We start from the raw sequence: 19,531 nt of genomic DNA, 5'->3' as shown, positions 1-19,531 counted from the left end.
TTTTTGAAAAATGAGTCTAAGCTGAGATGCATTTAGGGTGGTTAGAATATGACAGTCGTTTTTTTTTTCAACAACCCAAATTCTGTGTCTAACAACCTGTGGCCTCAATAACATGTTAGTTTAAAATACAAGATAAATTTATGTAAAATTGTAACTGAACAAGTTAGGAAGCACGCGGCACACCACTGTTTCACACAAGACTTGCATGTTTTGCAATGTTTATTTTTAGAAGCAGAAACGCCTGGCAATTTCATTTAAGCACACCAATTCAAACATTTGTTCCACTTAACTGTGACAAGATGTCATTCCATTCAACCGTTCTCATTTTGTTTTATCATTTGATTATCCTTCCAGACTGATTTTCCTGTAGGTGGAAATTAGAAAGTTTAGAAGAAAATATGTTTTAAAAATACCACAAAACTAATTTTTAAATTCATTTCTTCTGGATTAAAACAAAAAAGAAAATATGGGATAGTCACACATACTATCAATTTGTGTGTGTCAGTTAAGGAAAAAACGTTCTGGACTCTTCTATCAACAAAACTGTGTGGGCAACAAATTTACATCCTTTGGAGTCAAAGCCTGTTTTCCCTTTTCTTCAGCTTCTCTTACTCTTAGCACCCACATGTTCCCTTTTTTTTTTTTTGGTCACCCTTATTAAACTCTCAGGAAAGCGTGAGATGCTCATTTATACTAGAGTATCAATGGTTGATATAGTCTATAAATATTATGTCACTTAAAGATACTGACATGTTAACAGGAATCAGAAACTGAAGCCAAAGGTGTTTAGTGAAGGGTAAGATGGCAGGTGGAAGGTTTACTTGGACCACAGCTTTGGGAAGCCCACTCCAAAGATGTTCATTGTGGACATAAGTGCCTGGCTTGTCTGCCTGTACAGATCTGGCAGCCATGAACCCTGGCTAGCACACGGACACCTTGCCTTTGGCATCTGATGGCAGGTGCTCAGATATATTGACGAGGGCACGCCCAGCGGGGCTGGGAGCAGCTTCTGTTTCCCACACACTTTCTGAAGACTCGGGTTCCTGGAAGTTGTGTTGAGAGAGCTGACTGCCCTTCCGCACGCTTTTCTTCTCTGCCAGTTCCACGCGGGCTGCCGTGTATCTGCTCGTGGCCGTGACCGATGCCACCATGCACAGGGCAAAAGAACCCCATGCGAGGCTGTCGACAAAAGGCACAGTTAGGAAAGGGTGTAGGGCTATGATTCCAGGGCTTCCTGCTGGGGTGGAACGTTAGCTGCTGGTTCTACCCAATTTGGATCTCAGAGAGCAGCCAATGTGTTGTAGGCAACGTGTTGATGGTTAAGAGAACAGATTCTGGAGTCATTGTGCTGAGTTTGCACTGTGGGTTTGTACCCATCTCTTACTAACTGTGGGACCTTGAAGCGGCGACTTCATCTTTCTGGATCAGTTTCCTCATCTGCAAAACCAGAATGATAGCAATGCTGGACACCAGATGGTTGTGAGGAATTCACATGGGCATGGGAAGTACTCAGCATAGTATCTGCTGACATATGTATTCCTTTTTGTTGTTGTCTCTAACCCAGGACACTGGCACTGGGCATGGTTATTTTTATATCCCTATCCTCTGGAAGCCTATTGCATTCTGAGTTGATAGTCTACACTTTCCATCTTTCACAGAACCCAGAAGAGTGGCTGCTGAGAACCTCTGCAAACTGACATGTGTGTATGTTTCATGGGGTGGAATTCCCAGGTAAAATAAATGGCTCCAGATCCCATCAGCTACAAAAACCCTACCAGTTATTAAGTTCCAACCCCACTCCAGGGTTTCCAGTCATCCTTAAATATGACTTGACAATCAAGGATACCAAGATCTAGGAGAAAGGCCCAACAACAAACAGAAGAGAAAGGAATCTGGGGACTTCCCTGGTGGTCCGGGGGTTAACACTCCATGCTTCCAATGCAGGGGGCACAGGGTTCGATCCCTGGCTGGGGAGCTAAGATCCCACATGCCATGGGGCACGGCCAAAAAAAACCCAAATCCTCCCCCGCCCCGCAAAAAGAAAGAAAGGAATCTGAAGGAAAAAGATAAAATGAGGAAGAGAAGAAAACAGCAACAAAAAGAAAACTCTTTGATTAATATCCTCAGAGAAATATGAGAAGATATTGCATCAATAAAGCGATACCAGGGTATATGAAAAAGGAACAACTGGAAAACAAGGAAGATCTTGGAAAGTCCAATAAGATTCAAAATAAGAATTCAATAGAAAAGTTGGAGACAAATAGAAAGAAAATTTTCAGAAATACCAAAAAGAAATAGAAGATATAAGAGGTGCAACAACATCTAGATAATTAATCCAATAGACCCGATATCTAACTCATAAAAATTCTCTGAAAAGAGAGCAGAAGACTGAGGAATGGAAAAATCAAAGACAGAATTCTCAGAATTCTAGGACGTGAATATTCAAATTTAAGGGCTCACCAAGCACATGAAAGAAGAATGAATGTGACGGAAAGAAGATCCCCTTCAAGGTACATTATCATGAGTAGAAAACAATAGATTACCTGTAATAGAACATGAATCAGAATGGTATTGGACTCTTGATGGAAGCAATACATTCTAGAAGGAAACAGACACATCTTCAACATTCTAAGGGAGAATGACTTTCAACAAAGAATTTTACATACCACCAAACTATCAGTCAAGGTGGAGCATTGAAAAGATACATTTCCAGACATGCAAGGAATAAAATAATTTCTCTCTCATTGAATCCTTTCTTCAGAAGCTACTGGAGGATGTGCTCCCACAAAAAAGTGGTTGTAAACTAGGATAATGATACAGGACCTAGGACACAAGGAAACAAGGGACTAGCAAAGGGAAATCTCCACTCGACAGCTCCATTCCAGAGCGGAGCAGGAAGACAGAGGGTTTTGGTGGGTTGGAAGAGTAGAGCAGGGAGAGATGGGACTGAGAGATTGTTATGTTTAGTACCATTTGAGTTTTAAAAACTAGTTGTATGTATTTCTTTTATTGAAAATTAAGAAATTGAAAGCAATAGGAAACAAAATGGCATTGGAAACAGACCATTTTTCAAACTCCTGTGATGTTTGGGATTTGCTTTTACATCCACAGCAGTAGGACCTCAATATAAATTGGCCACAGATCCTGACCCACCTGACATCCCTCTCAGCTCTAGAGCAGCTGTACTCCTGACTGCAGTGCTGGTGAGGTCACCTCAGGACCAATGGCACCTGCTCAGAGGGAGACAGCTAAAGTGACAAGTGGAGGAAATGGTATAAAGAGAAACATTTGTAAAAATTAACTTCTTCAGATTTCAAAGATGAAGAAGCGTTCAAAATCTAATAAATCATGAAGTTTATGGTTAGTCATAACATAGATGTATTTGCCAAACGCTGGTATATAGTAGGATGAGGGAGTGAGCCCTGAACATGACACTTGTTTTACAAAGAGAAAGTAACACAAGAGGTTGTTATAGAGGAGGGAAATGTAAGTATATGTATATATATATTTTAAGATGCAGCCAGGATTCGGAGGTCCACATCAAAGAGAACCCCTGTGGTCTTGTGTGACATGGTCGAGTCTTTCTGGTAGAGCTAGAACTTCTGTGTCATGGCCTGTCTTTCCGTTAGAATCAGGGGCTGGGTCTCTCCTCATTGAAGTATTTATTAGGAATTATAGCAGGACTTTTCCCCTTAAGCTGTGTTTAAGAAAGTAACAGCACCACCTCTATTTCTTGAGCACTTTACTCTGTGCCAAGAACTTTATCAACATAACCTCTTTATATTCCCATAAGCACAACTGAGACAGGTACATCATTTTACAGATGAGGAAACTGGGCTACAGAAAGATTACGAAACTAATCCAAGAGTAGCAGGTGGCAGAACCATGACCAAGGTCAGTGGTCCTACAAGACCTGTGTGCCTCCCTGCTGGTCCTTCGGGGCTCGAGCACCGTGGCCAGCAACTCACCAGTATGACCAGCCATAGTCCCACGTCTGAGGCTTCCAATCTTCCGGTCCAACGTTCACAGTGATTTGAAAAATGGTTGTGTACATCATGTGGGCCACCATGGCTAGGAGCCCTGCACAAGGAAAGCTTGTGAGCCACAGTGAAGAATGTAGTTTCTCTACGGTACATGAGGTGGATGTCCAGAGCCCACTAGCATCCTCCTTGAGCCCTTCCAAGCAGCCTTCATGTTTTACATGTACGCTAATCTCTTAGAGTCACCGATCTATGCAGTGGTATAGGTTCCTTTGCCATGTCATCCCTCCCAAGACCACATCTTCCTATGTTATCATGTCCCCGTGTCACTATGCTCAGAGACATCAATCTTCTATCCTCTCTTTCCCAGCACACAGGGGAGGTCCTTGAGCGACATTTGGCCTTAAGCCATACTTTACCGAGTTCTGTCCCGTTATTCTTTAGAATGTGGGTTGTTCGCTGACACATAAAAACTTTGCATAAAAATCTGAACATATTCTGGCCACAGTAGACTTGCATAGCCAATAATTAGTGGGAACCGAAGTCAGTTGCCAGTGTGGTTTTCTGTCCTTTGTAGGTGAATTGGTCTTTTTGCCTGGAGAGCCAGAGGATTTTTTTTCCTTTAACAGTTTTAGTGGGATGTGTCTAGGACTTGAATGTACTGTGTCATTTTGTCAGGTATTTGGAGGGAGTTTTCTATATACAGATTTTGGTCTTGGTCCAGAAAATTTCCTTGAATTTTGCTTTTAAATATTAGTTGTTCTATTGTTTTGTCTTTCTTTTTCAGGGACTCCCATTACATTTATGTTTTTATTTAATAAATGTATGGCAGGCAGTGACCAACTGGGGATCATCTTCAGTGGGATATTGACCCCAAACTTGGATAATCATTCTTAACAAGCTACCATTTTTTTGAGTACTTACTATATACTAGATGCATTCTTATTTAGTCTTCACCATAGCCTTTTGAGGTAGCTAGCTTGCAGAAGTTAAGCCACTTGCCCAGGGTCACACAGCCATTAAGTAGGAGAGATCTGAACGCAGGGAGGATTTCTCCACAGACTCATGCTTAACCATCGTACTAAACAAAGCAATCTCTGTTCTCAGAGCCAGTGGACACCCTTCCCAGGGTTGTGACAGAGACATACTGATAAATTTTATTCTCCATTTGTGCCTATCCCCCTTTTGTTTCATCAGTCACCCATTGCTTCCACCAATGTGATTAATTCAGTAGCTTCTCCCGCGGACCAGATGTCCTGCTGAATGGGCGAGCGACAGGAAGAGCCAGCCTGGAGCTTTGCCAGTTCCCTGTGGGGCAGGCTGTGGGGAATTTGCCTGTTCTGATGATGCGCTTGGGGAAAGTACCTGCAAGCACCATGAGGATGGCTACAGAGGCATCCACCTTGAGCCAGTGGAATCCAGAGCTGTGATAACTCACTCTGGAGCCCAGGACGATGGCGCTTGTCAACGTCAGAAGGATATTCAGGACCTCAGCCCCAATGCACAGCCACAAAACACCTGCAAAATGTAAGGATGACAGAGACGCTGGGAACTTAGAAGTACTAGGATATTTAGTCCTTTGAGTTAGTTCACTTCTAAAACAAGAAATACAAAACCAGCACTGCGGGGTGAAAAACCACAGATACCTCTGCAGAGTCTTGGAAAGCTGACAGTGAAAGGGGGGTCCCGGGGCTTGAAAGAGAAGTTTGTAAAGATTGTTGTTAGCTGGAAGGGAAAGAGCACTAAGCAAAATTCTGATGTGGGGAGCTGAGGGATACTGGAGGTCCCATGGCCTAGTTCAAAAGTTAAAGTGTTATTTTGATTCCACCAGAAGACATTATCTTTGTCTTTTAAAGGAGAGGATCCACTTAACCAGGGTGGGCAAAGGAATCTGAGCATTGAGGAGCCCTGATTCGAGATACCAGGATCTCATTTGCTTCTGTGTGAGCCTATGATTTACCCTTTGGGTGGGACCTCATCTGCAGCTTCAAGAAACTACGTTGGATGTGGAAGGGAGTGAATAAAGGGGGCAGGGAGAGAAACTATTATTTGCAAAAGGCCTCCTGTAAGGTAGTTAGGTACTGTGTAGACACAGCAATGAATGGAACAGATGTGGTCCATGCCATCACAAAAGCTATATTCCAGCTGGGAAAACAGATACTAAGAAAGTAAGTACAAATTTGATGAGTGTCATAGAAAAGAAAAAACGCTATAGGAAGTGATGAGCTAGACTCATCTCTTTCCTGTTATGTGGTCACCTCACATCGGTAGCTTGAAATCAGCGTTTACTCCCTAGAAAGTTGCAAACACTACCGATCAGGGCTTCCCCTCTCCTCCGCAAAGTTGGTGGTTTAACATTTTCTAGCATTACTGACTACAGGGCACATGAAAAGAGCCAGTGGTTCTGGCTTTTGGACTTGACTTCGTAGAAAAACCGTAAATAACTCTTTCCTCTTTTCCCCCAACCCAACCAAAACCACAGAAATTGTCCAAAGTGCGAGGAGGGCTGGTGGTCAGAACGTGAGGAAGGTATTTACCTCGTTCTTCAGCTGGTATTAGACTCTGGAAACTCCTACACTTTTCACCTAGAAGAAAAAGAGGACAGAAGCCCAAGTAGGGTGAACCTTGACTATTAGGGGCAAACTGTGTTTCTAGATCCCTTGAGTGTATCCAGGTCATTTTGAACAAGGATTGGGGAGCGTGGCTTTATTGCTCCCCAACAGGTGGTGCACCTCCCTGGGGGATCATGATACAGGTCTGCTCCAGTGAATCCAGGCTAGGCCGTGTGCCTTTCTTCAGCCAAGAATTGGGAGTGGAAATGGGGGGAGGAGGTCACTTCTGGTCAGAAGTTTTAAGAGCCCGTGTTTTGTCTAAAGGTTCTCATCTTCTTGCTTCCATGGTCACAGAAGCCCAAGTCCAGATGGAGTCTCTGTCTGCCTAGATCCCTGAGGGGCTCCAGTGAGGAGACACTGCTTGCCGACCTGAAAAGTACAAACAGCAAGAGCTAGAAATGAATTTGTTGGCTTAAACTGCTGGGACTTGGGGCTTGTCTGTTATTATAGCATAACTTAGCCCATCTGGACTGATGCTGCAAGCCTTAGACCAGGGGTACTTGACTTCCCAAACAGCACCATGATGATATGAGTCTGAAATAATTTCTTTCTGGGTAGAGAGCAAGTGACAATGTTCGTAATCATTAAAAAAAATGAATTAGAGCAGATATCAGAACTATCTCTGCTACCGAGTGAGCCAATTACTCGTACTCCATTTTGCTTTCTGGAAGGGAAGCGAAAGGAAGCAGTTATTACGTGTGTACCAAGTACAGGGCAGAACCCACCACCAGGCTTCTTCTGTGCTCTGGGGGGTGTGCTTTGCCTGTATCATCTGTCACGTTGCGCAGATCGGCTAGAAAACCTTGCGTTGCTACTTTTGATGTGTAGTCCCTTTGAAGGAGCTAAGTCCTTAAATATCTACTGAGTGGACGGATGTCACCCAATTCTGGTTTGGGGGTGAGTGACAGATGGATGATTGAGACCACAGCAAATCACCTTCTGGGATCCTGTCCCAGGTGGGTGTGCCAATTTCTCCATACTTCAGCCCCGAAATGAATCATGGGTGGCAGAGTGGGAGGAGCCTGGGAAATTGCCTGATTCTTCTCTGCACAGTTAGGAAGAGTGGGTCCAAGGACATCTGAGAGGAAGAAATGGTAAAGAAGACACAGGTAGAGGCATTTTCAGCACTAGAACTGGGCTTGCAGGGGCCCCGCCTGTGCGGTCCAGCCATGTCGCTGATTTAATGCAGCCCAGCCGGCTGTAGCGGAGATGCATCCAGCTGTTTCCAGTCTGGGCTGGTCGGAGCTAAAAGAGGCGAAGTTAGGGGCATAGATCATTAACTCTTCAAAGGAATGGCTTTCCCATTGCTAAAATCTGTTCAACAGTCCCCACACTAGCCTTGCTTTGAAGATTAAATGAGATACTAGGTAGGAAGGCTGCTCTCCTAGTTACTGTGCACTTAAACCTTAATGGAATAAAATGAGTTCTGGGACTTCCCTGGTGGCTCAGTGGTTAAGAATCTGCCTGCCACTGCAGGGCACATGGGTTCGAGCCCTGGTCCGGGAAGATCCCCCATGCTGTGGAGCAACTAAGCCTGTGCACCACAACTACCGACCCTGTGCTCTAGAGCCCGTGAGCCGCAGCTACTGAGCCCGCGTGCCACAGCTACTGAAGCCCGTGTGCCTAGAGCCCGTGCTCCGCAACAAGAGAAGCCACTGCCATGAGAAGCCCTCGCACCGCATCGGGAAGAGGAGCCCCCGCTCGCCGCAACTAGAGAAAACCCGCGCGCAGCAATGAAGACTCAACGCAGCCAAAATAAATAAATTAATTAATTAATTAAAAATGAGTTCTAATGGGGCCTTTTTGCTTATGGTTAGCATAAATTATTATTTATTACTAGACTGTAAGCACCTTGAGGGCAAAGATCACGTCAACTAACTTTTCTGGAAGTTTTCAGGGAGAGAAGTAACGTTGAGGAGCATCTTTGGACTTTAGAAAATATATTTTCTCTTATAGAAGAGAAAATTCCAGATCACTTTCCTATTCAAGAACTCATACAGCCTCCCCCCATTCCTCCAGCCTCACGTCTAGATCTCTCTTCTTCTTTCATGTCCTCTCTCTCGCAAGCTGACTTCCCAATGCAGAACCCATTTTTTGCTTCCTTAGCGCAAGCCAGCATTCACCTTCTGCTTCATCAAGTATGCTATGTATGGCCAGGTGCATGTTTTGAAGGTACAGATGCCCAAAGGCCATAACCCTTGAGATTTGCCATGCTCAACCTCCAAGTACCCTTGGGCCTCATTCCTTCATGCTTCTGCGTTGCCCCTCTGCCGAGCTATAGGAAGAAGAGAAATAAAGTTTGGGTTTATGATCCCGCCATCTGGCTGAGCTGCCCTGCTGGGCTTGATTCGGAAGCAGGGATTCATCTGTCACCTAACTGTCCACAACAAGTGGCCCGAAGGAGCGTATTTACACCGCCTGGGACCAAGCGCAACAGAATCAGGGAGCTAGCTGCCAACCTACAGCCACACTGGCCTCTGCAGCCTTCTCATTAAGTCCGTTTTGGATTGTGCAAGGGGACATTTTTCCTGGTTGATTCTCTGCTTTTGGTGGCAGCAGTGGTGTGGACAGAGAATGTCACTTGCCGTATCAGTCAACAAAGGATGTTGCGGAAAACCGGGATACTGGCCCTAGATAGTGAAGAGGCACATCAAAGGAAGAATTTCATTAAGCCCAGACTCTTGCGTCTTCCCATACATAGAAAAGTGCTGCGCTCATTTTCTTGAGATGCCTGGTTTTTCTTTAATTAGCAGTAATCTTTTGATGTTTGATTACCTGTTTTTTTGCAAAAACTCCTATATATCCTGGCTCCCCCCTTTCCTCCTTGGAATGGTCCCTCGGAGCTCTCTGAGAGGCTGTCTCCCAGGCTTAGGTCCTCAGTAATGCCCCAGATAAAACATAATTCTCAGCTCTTAGGTTGTGCATTTTTTTTTTCGGTTGATAGCAGTGTTATGGCCACGGTAGCTCAACATTCGTCCTGGTCGCCCCAGTTCTACTAGGGAGGTCTACAGCCTTGGGGAAATCTCAACACTCGCACCTGCTCTCTTGCAAGGCACTTTGGGGCTGATGGGGGTCCTTTTTTCACATCATCTCATCAGCTCCTCACTAGAACCCTGTGAGCCAGGCCTGGAGTGAGGGTAGCAGATGGACATCATGGACAGAATGCGACATTTAAATCCAACAGGACTGGCTTCTATGCCAGTTCTGCCCCAGTCAGGAATCATAGGAAGTTCCTTGACTTCTCTGTGCCTCGCTTTCTTCATCTGCAAAATGGGTTTTATCAAAGTCCTCCAATGAGAAACTTATGAAAGTATCTTGAGAGCAGCCTTCCACTTTTTGGTGTGTTTAATTATTGATAAAGGCAAGTACAGATATCCCTAGTTTACAGACTTGGAGGCCAGGCTCAAACAGGTTGGTAGAATCAGGAGTTGAAACTGGATTTTCTCACCCGGGACCCAGTGCCTTTTTCAACATCACCACTGCTGTCTTTATACTTAATACACGGAGGCCTAAGGGTCTATCTTGTCTTCTGAAGAGGGCTGCCTTATCTCAGCAGGAGTAAAGAGGAGGCCAGGTACAGAGCCAGGGGCAGGGCAAAGTGAAAATGGAGGCCGGCCGAGGAGATTAAGAGAATTCCCAATAGCTTAGGAGGGTGAGTTTAGCCTGGGCGAAGGGTCAGACCACAGTGACCCCTTGATTAATATGAATCCTCAGAAATGATGTTCCTTTTGAATAAGCCCAGCAGGATTAAAAGGAAAAATCTTTATAAATCCCACAAAGCCGGACAGGCAGGTGTTACATAGCTGGACAGAAGTTTACCAGCCAAGCCGTACAGCCAGCCAGCCTAGGAAACGGTGTCGTAGTCCTGGGGACAGACTCTGGAAACCTGTCTGCTGTTCTCCCCAAGCCCCCACCCACTATGGGGTGCCCAGGTCCCTCTGTCCTTGAACTTTCTGAGTTTAGCAGAACAGCGTAGTACTGGAAATCAACACATTTTGTTGACTAATTCATTCGTCCAAGAAAAAGAACAGTTAGTCGAAGCGCTGCCCCAACCAGGAGTTTTTGTTTTAAATCTTCACTTCGGAGGATGCTCTCTCTCTTTAAAGGCATTAGGAAGAAGGTGCAGAGCTATTCGGTGTGACTTAACAGAGGATGACCGGAAATAGCACTCCAGGTAGGGGATCCCCGGAGGGTCAACTTTTAGGGGGATGGAGATGGAGCTGATTCAGAAGGAAGATATCCAGGAAGCCTCAGGGGGCAGCAGAGCTGGGGGTGGCCGGACAGCCCGAGGCTCCTCTCCTGCACATCCTCCCCAGGCTGGAGTCCTTACGGCCAGATCTACTCAGCCCCCCTCACCTCTCCTGACCCTCTCTCTAAAGCCCCGGGTGGGTGCCTTCCATCCACCTTGCAGTCTTTTCCTGTTTTGCCCCCAACTCTCCCAGGCACTTGTGCTAAATTAGACTCAATAGCAGAAATTTGTTCGGAGTAATCTCCCCGAGGGGGCCCCAGGCTGCGGTCCGCTGCAGCCATGCTTTCTTGGGCCTGGGCAATGTGTTTTCACATGGAAAGCCAGATAGCTTGCTCCCCTTGAACAACCAGAGGAACTGATGACATTGAGCTCATAAGCCCGCAAGCCCGTAAGGCTGAGCTGAGCAAGACGTGCCCCCTTCAGCTAAGGCTGAGGCTTCAAGGTCACTGGCATTCCCCGCCAGCCCTTACCACCTTCTGTAGGCATTTATTTGCAACCTAACGTAGGCCTTTTGCTTTATTTCCTATGCGTTTGCTACTGTTTTAGTTATTATCTAGTAACAATTTAATTCTGACTTTTTTGTTTTCGGGGCATCTTGTAGCACAGTGGTCACGTTTCTGGGGAGGGGGAAGGTGTTCTGAGGACAATGGCCTCCTTTCTTCCTTCTTAATAAAGTGATGATGATATTGAAAGGCCTCGGTTTACCTGGACGACCTTATTATATCAAGAAATACGTAGGATGTGAGGCGATCTGGCTGCCACCTCTGTCACCCCTTTCATCGCCAGCGTTCATTCAGCTGATCTGGCTGGCTAGGCAGGCGTCCCCTTCCTCCCTCACCGCTCCATCTGTGTCCCTCCCGAAGCTGCACGCTCTGTCGAAGAGGACAACCTTCCCCGATAGAGGAGGACCGTTCTTTGGTCGAGGGTATACGAGTAGCTGTGCTCCCCTGCTAGAACCTCCAGACAAGCTCTCAAGGTCCATTTATAGGAGAACGTAGGGTAGTCAAGCTTCCGAGACTCCAGACACATCCAAATGAGGCGCTGCACGTGGCAGTCTGCCTTTAAAAAAAGAAAGAAAGAAAAAGAAAAAAACCCCAATATATAAAAGTGTGAGTGGAGTATTATTTTTAGATGGATGGGCACAAACTTATTCATTGACAATTATAAGACCATTGCCCTTCAGTTAAGTTTTGGGTATTGTGGGTTTGCAGGGAAAGTCTGGGCTCAGGGTTAAGAAGTTTGAGTTGCATGTGTAGCTCTATCAGAATCTAGCTATACAATCCTCAGTGGGGCCTGTCTACCTCTGGAACTCAGTTTTCCCATCTGTGAAATGAGTCTGATGTTCTAGATCAGCCTTTTCCAAAGAGTGTTCCACTGAACACTAGTCTCACAGGATATTAATCCTTATTCTACACAGACATTTTTTTTTACTACCTCAACTAATTTTAGGAAACACTGGGATATGTAAGAATAAACAGGTTTCTTTATTGAGATTTTAATGTGCTAATGTGCATTGTGAATTTCCAAGAAGGAAAGGTAGTCTACGACATTTTCCAAATTTGTGTGACTATCAACACATCTAATTTTACAAAGAGCACCTTAAAAGGCACCTGTGTGGAGTAATCGTTGAGGAAACCCAGCGAAGCCCTTGGTAAAGCCTCCTTCTGGTTTGACATCAACATATAAGATAAACGTAAATCAGAAAAGGGTCAAGAAATACATTCTTTACTTTTCCTTGGCTTTGTCCATGAATCACTGAAAACATCAACCCTCCTTAGAATTCAGCACGTCTTCCTGATCATATACGAAAAACCTTTCAGTCATGTGACCCGTGAGAAGACGGGGGTGTGTGTAGTAAACACTCTGTGTGTTGACCAAAGTGCCAAGGGAGAGGCCACAACAGTGAGAGGCCCGCGTACTGCGAAAAAAAAAAATATGAGGATGGGGAAATAAAAGGCAATTAGAAACTACAGGAAAAGCAAAAAGCTGTATAAGAAGTTTAAGGTAGTGATAGCACCCTTCTTGATTCTGTGATGAACAATATGTGTATAGTGTAAATAAATTCTTGGTTTGTTGATTTAAATAAAATAGCAATATAACTATATTAGAAGGATGGCAGATATGGGATGTGGTGGTGAGAGAAATTTATCCTTGTCTATTATGACAGGAAGTCAATAGATACTATCTAACATGATACTATCTAACATCTGATAGATGTTAGATAGTTGTTAGATAGATGTTAGATACTATCTAACATAGCAATATCAGCGTATTGTTTAGAAATGCAGAGGCAAATACCAGAAGAAAGAACTAAGCTAAAAGTGGTTTCCCCTGGATATAGCACTAGGTTATGAAGTAGGAAGCAGCAGGAGACTGTTAGTTTTTCTTAGAAGCCTTTCAAAATGATTTGATCTCTTACCTATGTGTAAATATTACCTTGGTTAAATATTTTTTTAAAAGGAATGCAGGTTTGTAGACTGCATCCCAGATCTGCTGAATCAGAAAGTCCAGGGCTGGGTATCTGGATTTTTACGAACTCCCTGGGTGATTGTCATGTGCACCATCTGATAGCTGGTGTGATGCTTTCTTTATATGCAGCGGTGGAAATAGAAATAGGCGACCCTCAGATGGGGACTTGGAAAGGGAATGGTAATTCTCAAGCAATTTGCCTAGGGGTATGATGATTGTATTTTCCAAACCACAAACCTGAGACTATCTTGAGGACCCTTCAGGAGGCAGGGCCGTGAGCCTCCTGCATCTGTCCATGAGGGTAGAGAGAGTGCACGGATAGGAAGAGAGTGCACTTCCCAGAGGAGAGAGGTGGGGAGAGCCCCTCCAGTAGCCTTAGCTCCTTGTACTGCTGCAGTGTCCTCACCACACTTAGAGCAAAGGCCACAGGCACTGGCCTGTATACATGGGAGGGCAAGGCTTGGCACTGCCCCTCTGCAGTGACCACGGGGGCAGTGATGGGGAGGGGCACACAGCATCTTAGAGGGTTCCTTCTTGTTGCCTTTTACTTAGACCTCGGGAATAAACTACTAATGCTACGGGTATGGGGAAAGAAAAGGCAATTAGAAACTTCAGGAAAAGCAAAAAACTGTACAAGGATGTCATGTAATAAGCCTGAGGTCAGGGTGGGCATGCTGAGGGGTGGGGGTCCTCTCCTTTCCACCTTGAGGGCCGTGTTCTCCCAGCAGGAAGGGAAGAACATCCTGGCCCCGAGCATGGGGTTGGGTTTGCAGCCAGGCTGCCGAATTCCTCCTTCCTCGGTTGCTCACGAGGTAAAAACACAGTTTTCTGAAATACGTCCTCCAAATTATAACTTTCTCTTTCCCCTTCTCTGTCCTCTTCCTTCACCACTTCCCTCACCACCACCCTGTCAAGCCCGTTGAAGTTCAAAAGACATCAACGAATCAGGGCTGAGTAATGGTGGTGGTGGAGGGCTTGCTCCTGTGTAGCTTGAAACTCAGTTTCCTCATTTGCGAGCTGAGAAAACACTATTTACTTTGCTGGGGTTATTTCAAGGTTGCCTGAGATAAAGGTCTGACTTGTTCATGGTTTTACTTCTGGTATGTGCTCCGTACAGGGGATTCCCTTCCCACCAATGATGATGAGTTTGTTTCCTAAGAGAACCTTCTGTTCCAAGACCCCTTAAACGTGCGGGGATGCAGTTTAGGGTTGGGTGGGGGGCCACTCGAGATTCACCAGAGACTGAATGACACTAGGAAATGGTAAAAGCTAATGTGTAATAAACACTTATCCTGTATCTGGTGCAGTGTTTTAGTGAATTCGGTCATTTCATCTTTATGGAAACTCTAGAGATGGGTACAGCTATTGTTCCTGTTTTATAGGTGAGAAAACTGGGGCTCAGAGAGGTGGAGAGCCTTGCTCGAGGACACACAGGTAGTCAGCGGCAGAGCTGGGGTTCAAGCCCTAGTGGCCATCCCGCACCTGTCCCCCCGGGCCCCCCAGGCCATGCTCACCTGTGCTGTCGAGGCTCTCCTCGCATGACTGCCAGAGCCCCAGGTGGAACCTGCGCCAGATGAACCTGTCGTCTCCCGTCTCCCAAATGTACTGGACGGCCTGGGTCCCGTTGTCCCTGCTGCCGCTGCTGTAGTGGGTGCAGTGCAGCACCTCCGGATGGTCCTGGCACAGTGGCTTTGCCACCCGCCGGGTCCCCTCACACCAGTAGCTGCTGCCCACGGCCGTGAGGGAGAAGGCGAGGGCGAGGCAGACGGGCAGGAGGGCCAGTACCCGCTGTCGCCTGGCCCGGTCCATGGCCGAATGCGGGGTGCAGAGGCAGGATGAGCCGTGGGGCCCCCCTCCCCTGCCTCGTCATGGTACCTGCCCCTCCTCAGCCCGCCATCTGGCATTCTTACATCTTCCCTCACATCCCCCTGGGAAACCGGTGCTCTCCAGCGTGCAGCATCCTCTGAGCACCTGTACCCTGAGGAGGCATAGCGCTGGGACGCCCCCGCTTTCACGGTGTCAGCCCTTCTGTCCCGCCCACGATGGAGAGGTGCTGGAGGTGCCAGTTTTCTGTTTCTGCTCAACTGTGGTGCAAATACGCATAACACAGAATTCCCCACGTTAACCGTTTTTAAGAGCACACTTAAGTACATTCGCGTTCGGCCACCGATCTCCAGAGCTCTTTTCATCTCACGAAACTGAAACTCTGTCCCCATTAGATGCTAACTGCCCATCCCTCCACCCCCAGCCCCTGGCAACACCCACGATACTCTCTATGAATTTGGTCACTCTAGCTATACGTGGAATTTGTCTTTCGTAACTGGCTTTTTTCATGTAGCATAATGTCCTCAAGGTTCCTCGTGTTGTAGCAGGTATCAGAATCTCCTTCCTTTTAAAGACTGAGTAATGTCCCATGGTGTGGATACGCCGCAATTTGTTTACCCATTCATCCACTGATGGATAGACACTTGACTGGTTTCCGCTTGGTGGCTGTTATAAAGGACGCTGGGTTCTGAGGGAGGTCCAGGGTGGTTTGGGTGGGTGTCTGGGTGAGACTGCTCCACCCTTGTCTTTTGCTTTGGTCGGGGTCCTCGGGCTGAGGCCTGCCCAGCTCTACAGAGAAAGAGACTGCTGCGGAGAACAACTTCCGGCCCAGGGACTGAGATGCTCCGGTCTAGGCAGCCTGCTTCAGGGCCTGAGTGCTACGCAGAGGGGAGGGGGGCATGCACCCCACATGGGTGCATTCAGCACGACCCTGGGGCCTCCATAGCTCGCAGGCAGGGGCCCTGGCATATTGTTGCAGGAGAAGGGCGGGGGCGGGGGGGGGGGGAGGCGAGAGAATGGTCACATCCCAGGTCTCAGGGGAGTCCCTGGGATGGGCGGCCAAGTTAGGGTCCTTGGCTTCGCACAGGAAAGAATTCGAGAGCAAGACAGAGTGAAATGAAAGCGGGTTTATTTAGAGGGATACACATACCGGATGCAAGGCGGACCTTCTCAGAAAGTGAGAGGGCCTTGGGGTGCGGGGTTGTTAGTTTTTATGGGCTGGGTAATTTCATATGCTAATGAGTGGGAGGGATATTCTAAGTCTCTTGGAGAAGGGGTGGGGATTTCCCCTGGCATTGGGACCCTGCCCACTTTGTGGCTTCTTACGGTCCGCCTCGGAACTGTCATGGCGCCGGTGGGCGTGTCATTAACATGCTAATATATTACAATAAGCGTATAATAAGGCTCAAAGTCTGCGGGAAGTAAAATCTTCCACCATCTTGGTCGTAACCAGTTCTTGTCGTATGCTCAAAGGCTGTGGCATTCTTTTAACGGTTGTGCCCTGCCCCTTCCCTCCTGTCTCATTATCACTCATGCCCTTGCCCAGGGGGCACTGCAGGAGCGGCGTTGCCGAGGAGACTTAAGCTGCTTCTTGGGCAGAGGACACTGATGAGACAGTGAGGGCCAGAGGAAGGTAGCAGAAGTTTCCACATGGCATCTGGAGCACACAGGTTCTCCATCCCATGTTAGACACCTCCAAAGACCCTCAGATATAATGGAGAATATGCCAGCCTGGGCAGGTAGGAGAAAAAGGCCAGGGTCATTTGGGTCCATATTACTCTGTCTGGACTTTCCTGCTGGTAAAGACAGAGGACTGTGGTCTGTGCTGTGGGTAGCCTGTGAGCTGTGTCTGTTTGTCCTGGTTGCCAACCAGTCTTGTGGGAAGAGGAGTTACCTCGTTATAGCACTAGATGGCATCCATCCAACAGGTTGGGAAGTCGTGTGCAGTTCCCCAACCCCTGTCCCTTCAGAAAAAAGATGTTTTTGAGAAAAAGTTCAAAGAGGTCAGATAGAATATTCTTATCAAACAGGCACTGTCTTTGCCAGCAGGCAACTTGGAAGATAGTCTGCAAAGTGCATTATAGACTAGCTTTACAGCCCCACACAGGATCAGAGCTATCACGTGAGCAGTTTTCCTCCTCTTGGTCACTTCATCCCTCTCTCTGCTGCCCCAAAGAGATGAACACATGGACGCCAGAGTTCACATCATTATATGAGTCCATCTGGCGGGAGGTGGCGTCTATGTTCATTACGGGCGTTTTACTTCTGACACTTAGAGTCTTGCCACTTTTTTTAAGATTTCCATTAAGTGACGCTCACCTGTTTTTCTCCAACTGTTCAGAATTCACTCACTTGGGTAAGTTAACCAGGTTAAGCTCCTCTGGTTCAACTTATGGGGGGGGGGGGAAATCCCTAAATGGAAACATGGTGTTCCTGTCTCTTGCTGACCAGCGTTTCATCCAGTCAGGACATCTTCTGCTGGGACTCCAGTTCAGGAGGCTGGAAAGAACTTGCAAGCGGCTGCCGGGAGCTGGACAGGGAGGGGAGGGTGAGAAGGGCCAAGCAGAGCCTCTCAGAGACACAGTGCTGAGCCTACTAGAGAAAAGGAACTCACTTAGAGGGTTAGGGTCAGATATGGCACCTGACCAAGTAGCTGTGGTCAGGTGACTGGTCAGAAGACCTGGGTGTCCTGGCTCTGCCATTTACTTGCTGTGTGGCCTTGGGCAAGCCGCCTAACCTCTCTGAAACTCAGTGTTGCAGCTGTCAAGTGGAGAAATCATCATACCCCCACAGGGTTATCGTGAGGATGAATGAAATAGGATGCCAGGTGAAAAGATTTTATATATATGAGGTGTGGTGAGAAAGGACACACACGTTAGTTGGCAGTCGTGGATCATGGGTTCTGACAACGGATCTGCCAGGTGGACCGAGCAACCTTTGCTCACAACCAGTAGGGGCAATCCAGAGGCGTGCACATTTTTGAATTTTTAGGATGTTCTTTGGCTGTTGTGTAACAGGAACTCGAGGTGCTGAGTGAGGATTTGCTTCAGGCCCTGGGTCAGGAGCTGCTATCTCCTGGGCTGGGCAGCTGTCTTTCTGGAAGTCTTGGCATAAACAGGGCCCAGAGGAGACTCTGCCTTTGTGGCTGGGCTCAGCCCAACCTGGACAAACTTAAAGCCGTAGCAAGAATTGTCCCCCTCCCAAAGCTGCCCACCTCAGCACTGGCTAGGGGCCCATCCTCCCTGCCACGGGTCCTCAGCAGCTGGAACCCAAGCCGGTCCCACCCTGGTCCTGTGCACAGAGCGGGGCTTCGGGGGGTGGAACCCACTGACCGCTTTGCCTTTTCTCCTGGGCGGCCTCTGTCCAGGAAGTCCCAGGAGCACAGCTGACTTGGGGGAGGTCTGGGAAAAATCTCCTTGCTTTTTGGGGGGGCCGGGGCGGGGGATGAGTCGTCACAGATGAGAAACTTTGGAGATCTGGTAGATGGCTCTAGACTGGGGCAGACGCTCTTGGGGCGGCGTCCAGAGGGTTTGTGCAAACATTTTCTCGCCGTAGGAAGAGGAATGCAAGAGGAGGCCGCCTGTGGTACATCTTGGACCGTTCAAGCAATGTGCCAGCACTTGTGACCGCACGGCGAGGAAGATGAGGCCGGAACCGAGGCGGGCAGGGCCCAGGAGTAGGAGAGTGGGACCCCTGCCCGGAGCCCACACAGTGCCCGCGGGCATCCCTGCCACCCGGGGGGCCAGGCCTCCCCCCTCCCCCGGGAAGCGGGCTCTCTGGACCCCCGCGAGGCCCTTCCTGGCCCTGCTGCTTCTGGTTTCCATCAAGCAAGTAAGAGCCGTTTGTATTGTTATTGTTACTGTTATTATTATCAGTTGTATGTATTTTCTGACCGTAGAAGCACTTCAGGCCTCTTGTAGGCAATTTGGAAAACGTAAAACAGTATTGAGACATAACGATCCCCCGTAATCCAAGCATTCAGAGGTAATCACTGTTCACATTTTGGCATATGTTCCTCAGATCCTTTTTCTATGCATTTTATTTTTACACAGATGGAATTAGGATGCAGACAACATTTTGTATCCTGGTCTCGCCTTTACATCATATCATAAGCATTTTCCCATGTCAGCGTGAACTCTGCAAAGAGCATTTAGAATTCCTGCATGTTTCCTCCTGTCCACTTTCATCGTTCTTTCAGGTTTGAGTTATTTAAATTGAACGGGTGGATTTTTTTTTCCCTTCCTTCCTTCCTTCCTTCATTTCTTCCTTCCTATTATAAAAATACAGAATGCTCATTTTTTACAAAAAGGAACTTACCAAATCCAGAAAAGCATAAATACAAACTACACACCACTGTAATCCCACCACCCAGAGATCACCCCCATTCACATTTTTTG

General features: G+C 47.2%; 2 protein-coding genes across 2 annotated transcripts in view; one reads left to right on the top strand and one right to left on the bottom strand.

Moving 5' to 3' along the window:
- Window positions 1-907: 907 nt before the first annotated feature.
- On the bottom strand, window positions 908-15,127 carry GSG1L2 (GSG1 like 2). The gene is made up of 5 exons (XM_079904935.1): window positions 14,825-15,127; window positions 6,518-6,565; window positions 5,346-5,498; window positions 3,969-4,080; window positions 908-1,179 (listed from the first exon to the last, which is right to left on the bottom strand). Exons 1-5 carry the CDS (start codon window positions 15,117-15,119, stop codon window positions 921-923), a joined length of 867 nt encoding a protein of 288 aa, XP_079761061.1. The 5' UTR covers window positions 15,120-15,127; the 3' UTR covers window positions 908-920.
- A 3,465-nt stretch (window positions 15,128-18,592) lies between these two features.
- Window positions 18,593-19,531, top strand: part of GLP2R (glucagon like peptide 2 receptor) — a gene marked incomplete at its 5' end in the record, with an annotated part of 48,844 nt that continues 47,905 nt past the window's right edge. The window contains 3 exon segments of the mRNA XM_079905691.1: window positions 18,593-18,646; window positions 18,648-18,686; window positions 18,690-18,965. Coding sequence (XP_079761817.1) covers window positions 18,593-18,646; window positions 18,648-18,686; window positions 18,690-18,965 — 369 coding nt within the window.

This window comes from Stenella coeruleoalba (genome assembly GCF_951394435.1).
Source record: "Stenella coeruleoalba genome assembly, chromosome: 19".
NCBI lineage: Eukaryota > Metazoa > Chordata > Mammalia > Artiodactyla > Delphinidae > Stenella > Stenella coeruleoalba.
Note: the sequence above shows the minus strand (reverse complement) of the source record. Positions and strands in the feature narration are given on the sequence as shown.

Excerpts from the sequence above, each read along its gene's own strand:
- GSG1L2 (XM_079904935.1), bottom strand. The coding sequence starts at position 15,119 with ATGGACCGGGCCAGGCGACAGCGGGTACTGGCCCTCCTGCCCGTCTGC. Across the intron at positions 5,499-6,517 it reads AATACCAGCTGAAGAACGAG|GTGTTTTGTGGCTGTGCATT; the intron begins GTAAATACCTTC and ends TACATTTTGCAG. Across the intron at positions 4,081-5,345 it reads CATCCTCATGGTGCTTGCAG|GGCTCCTAGCCATGGTGGCC; the intron begins GTACTTTCCCCA and ends TTCCTTGTGCAG.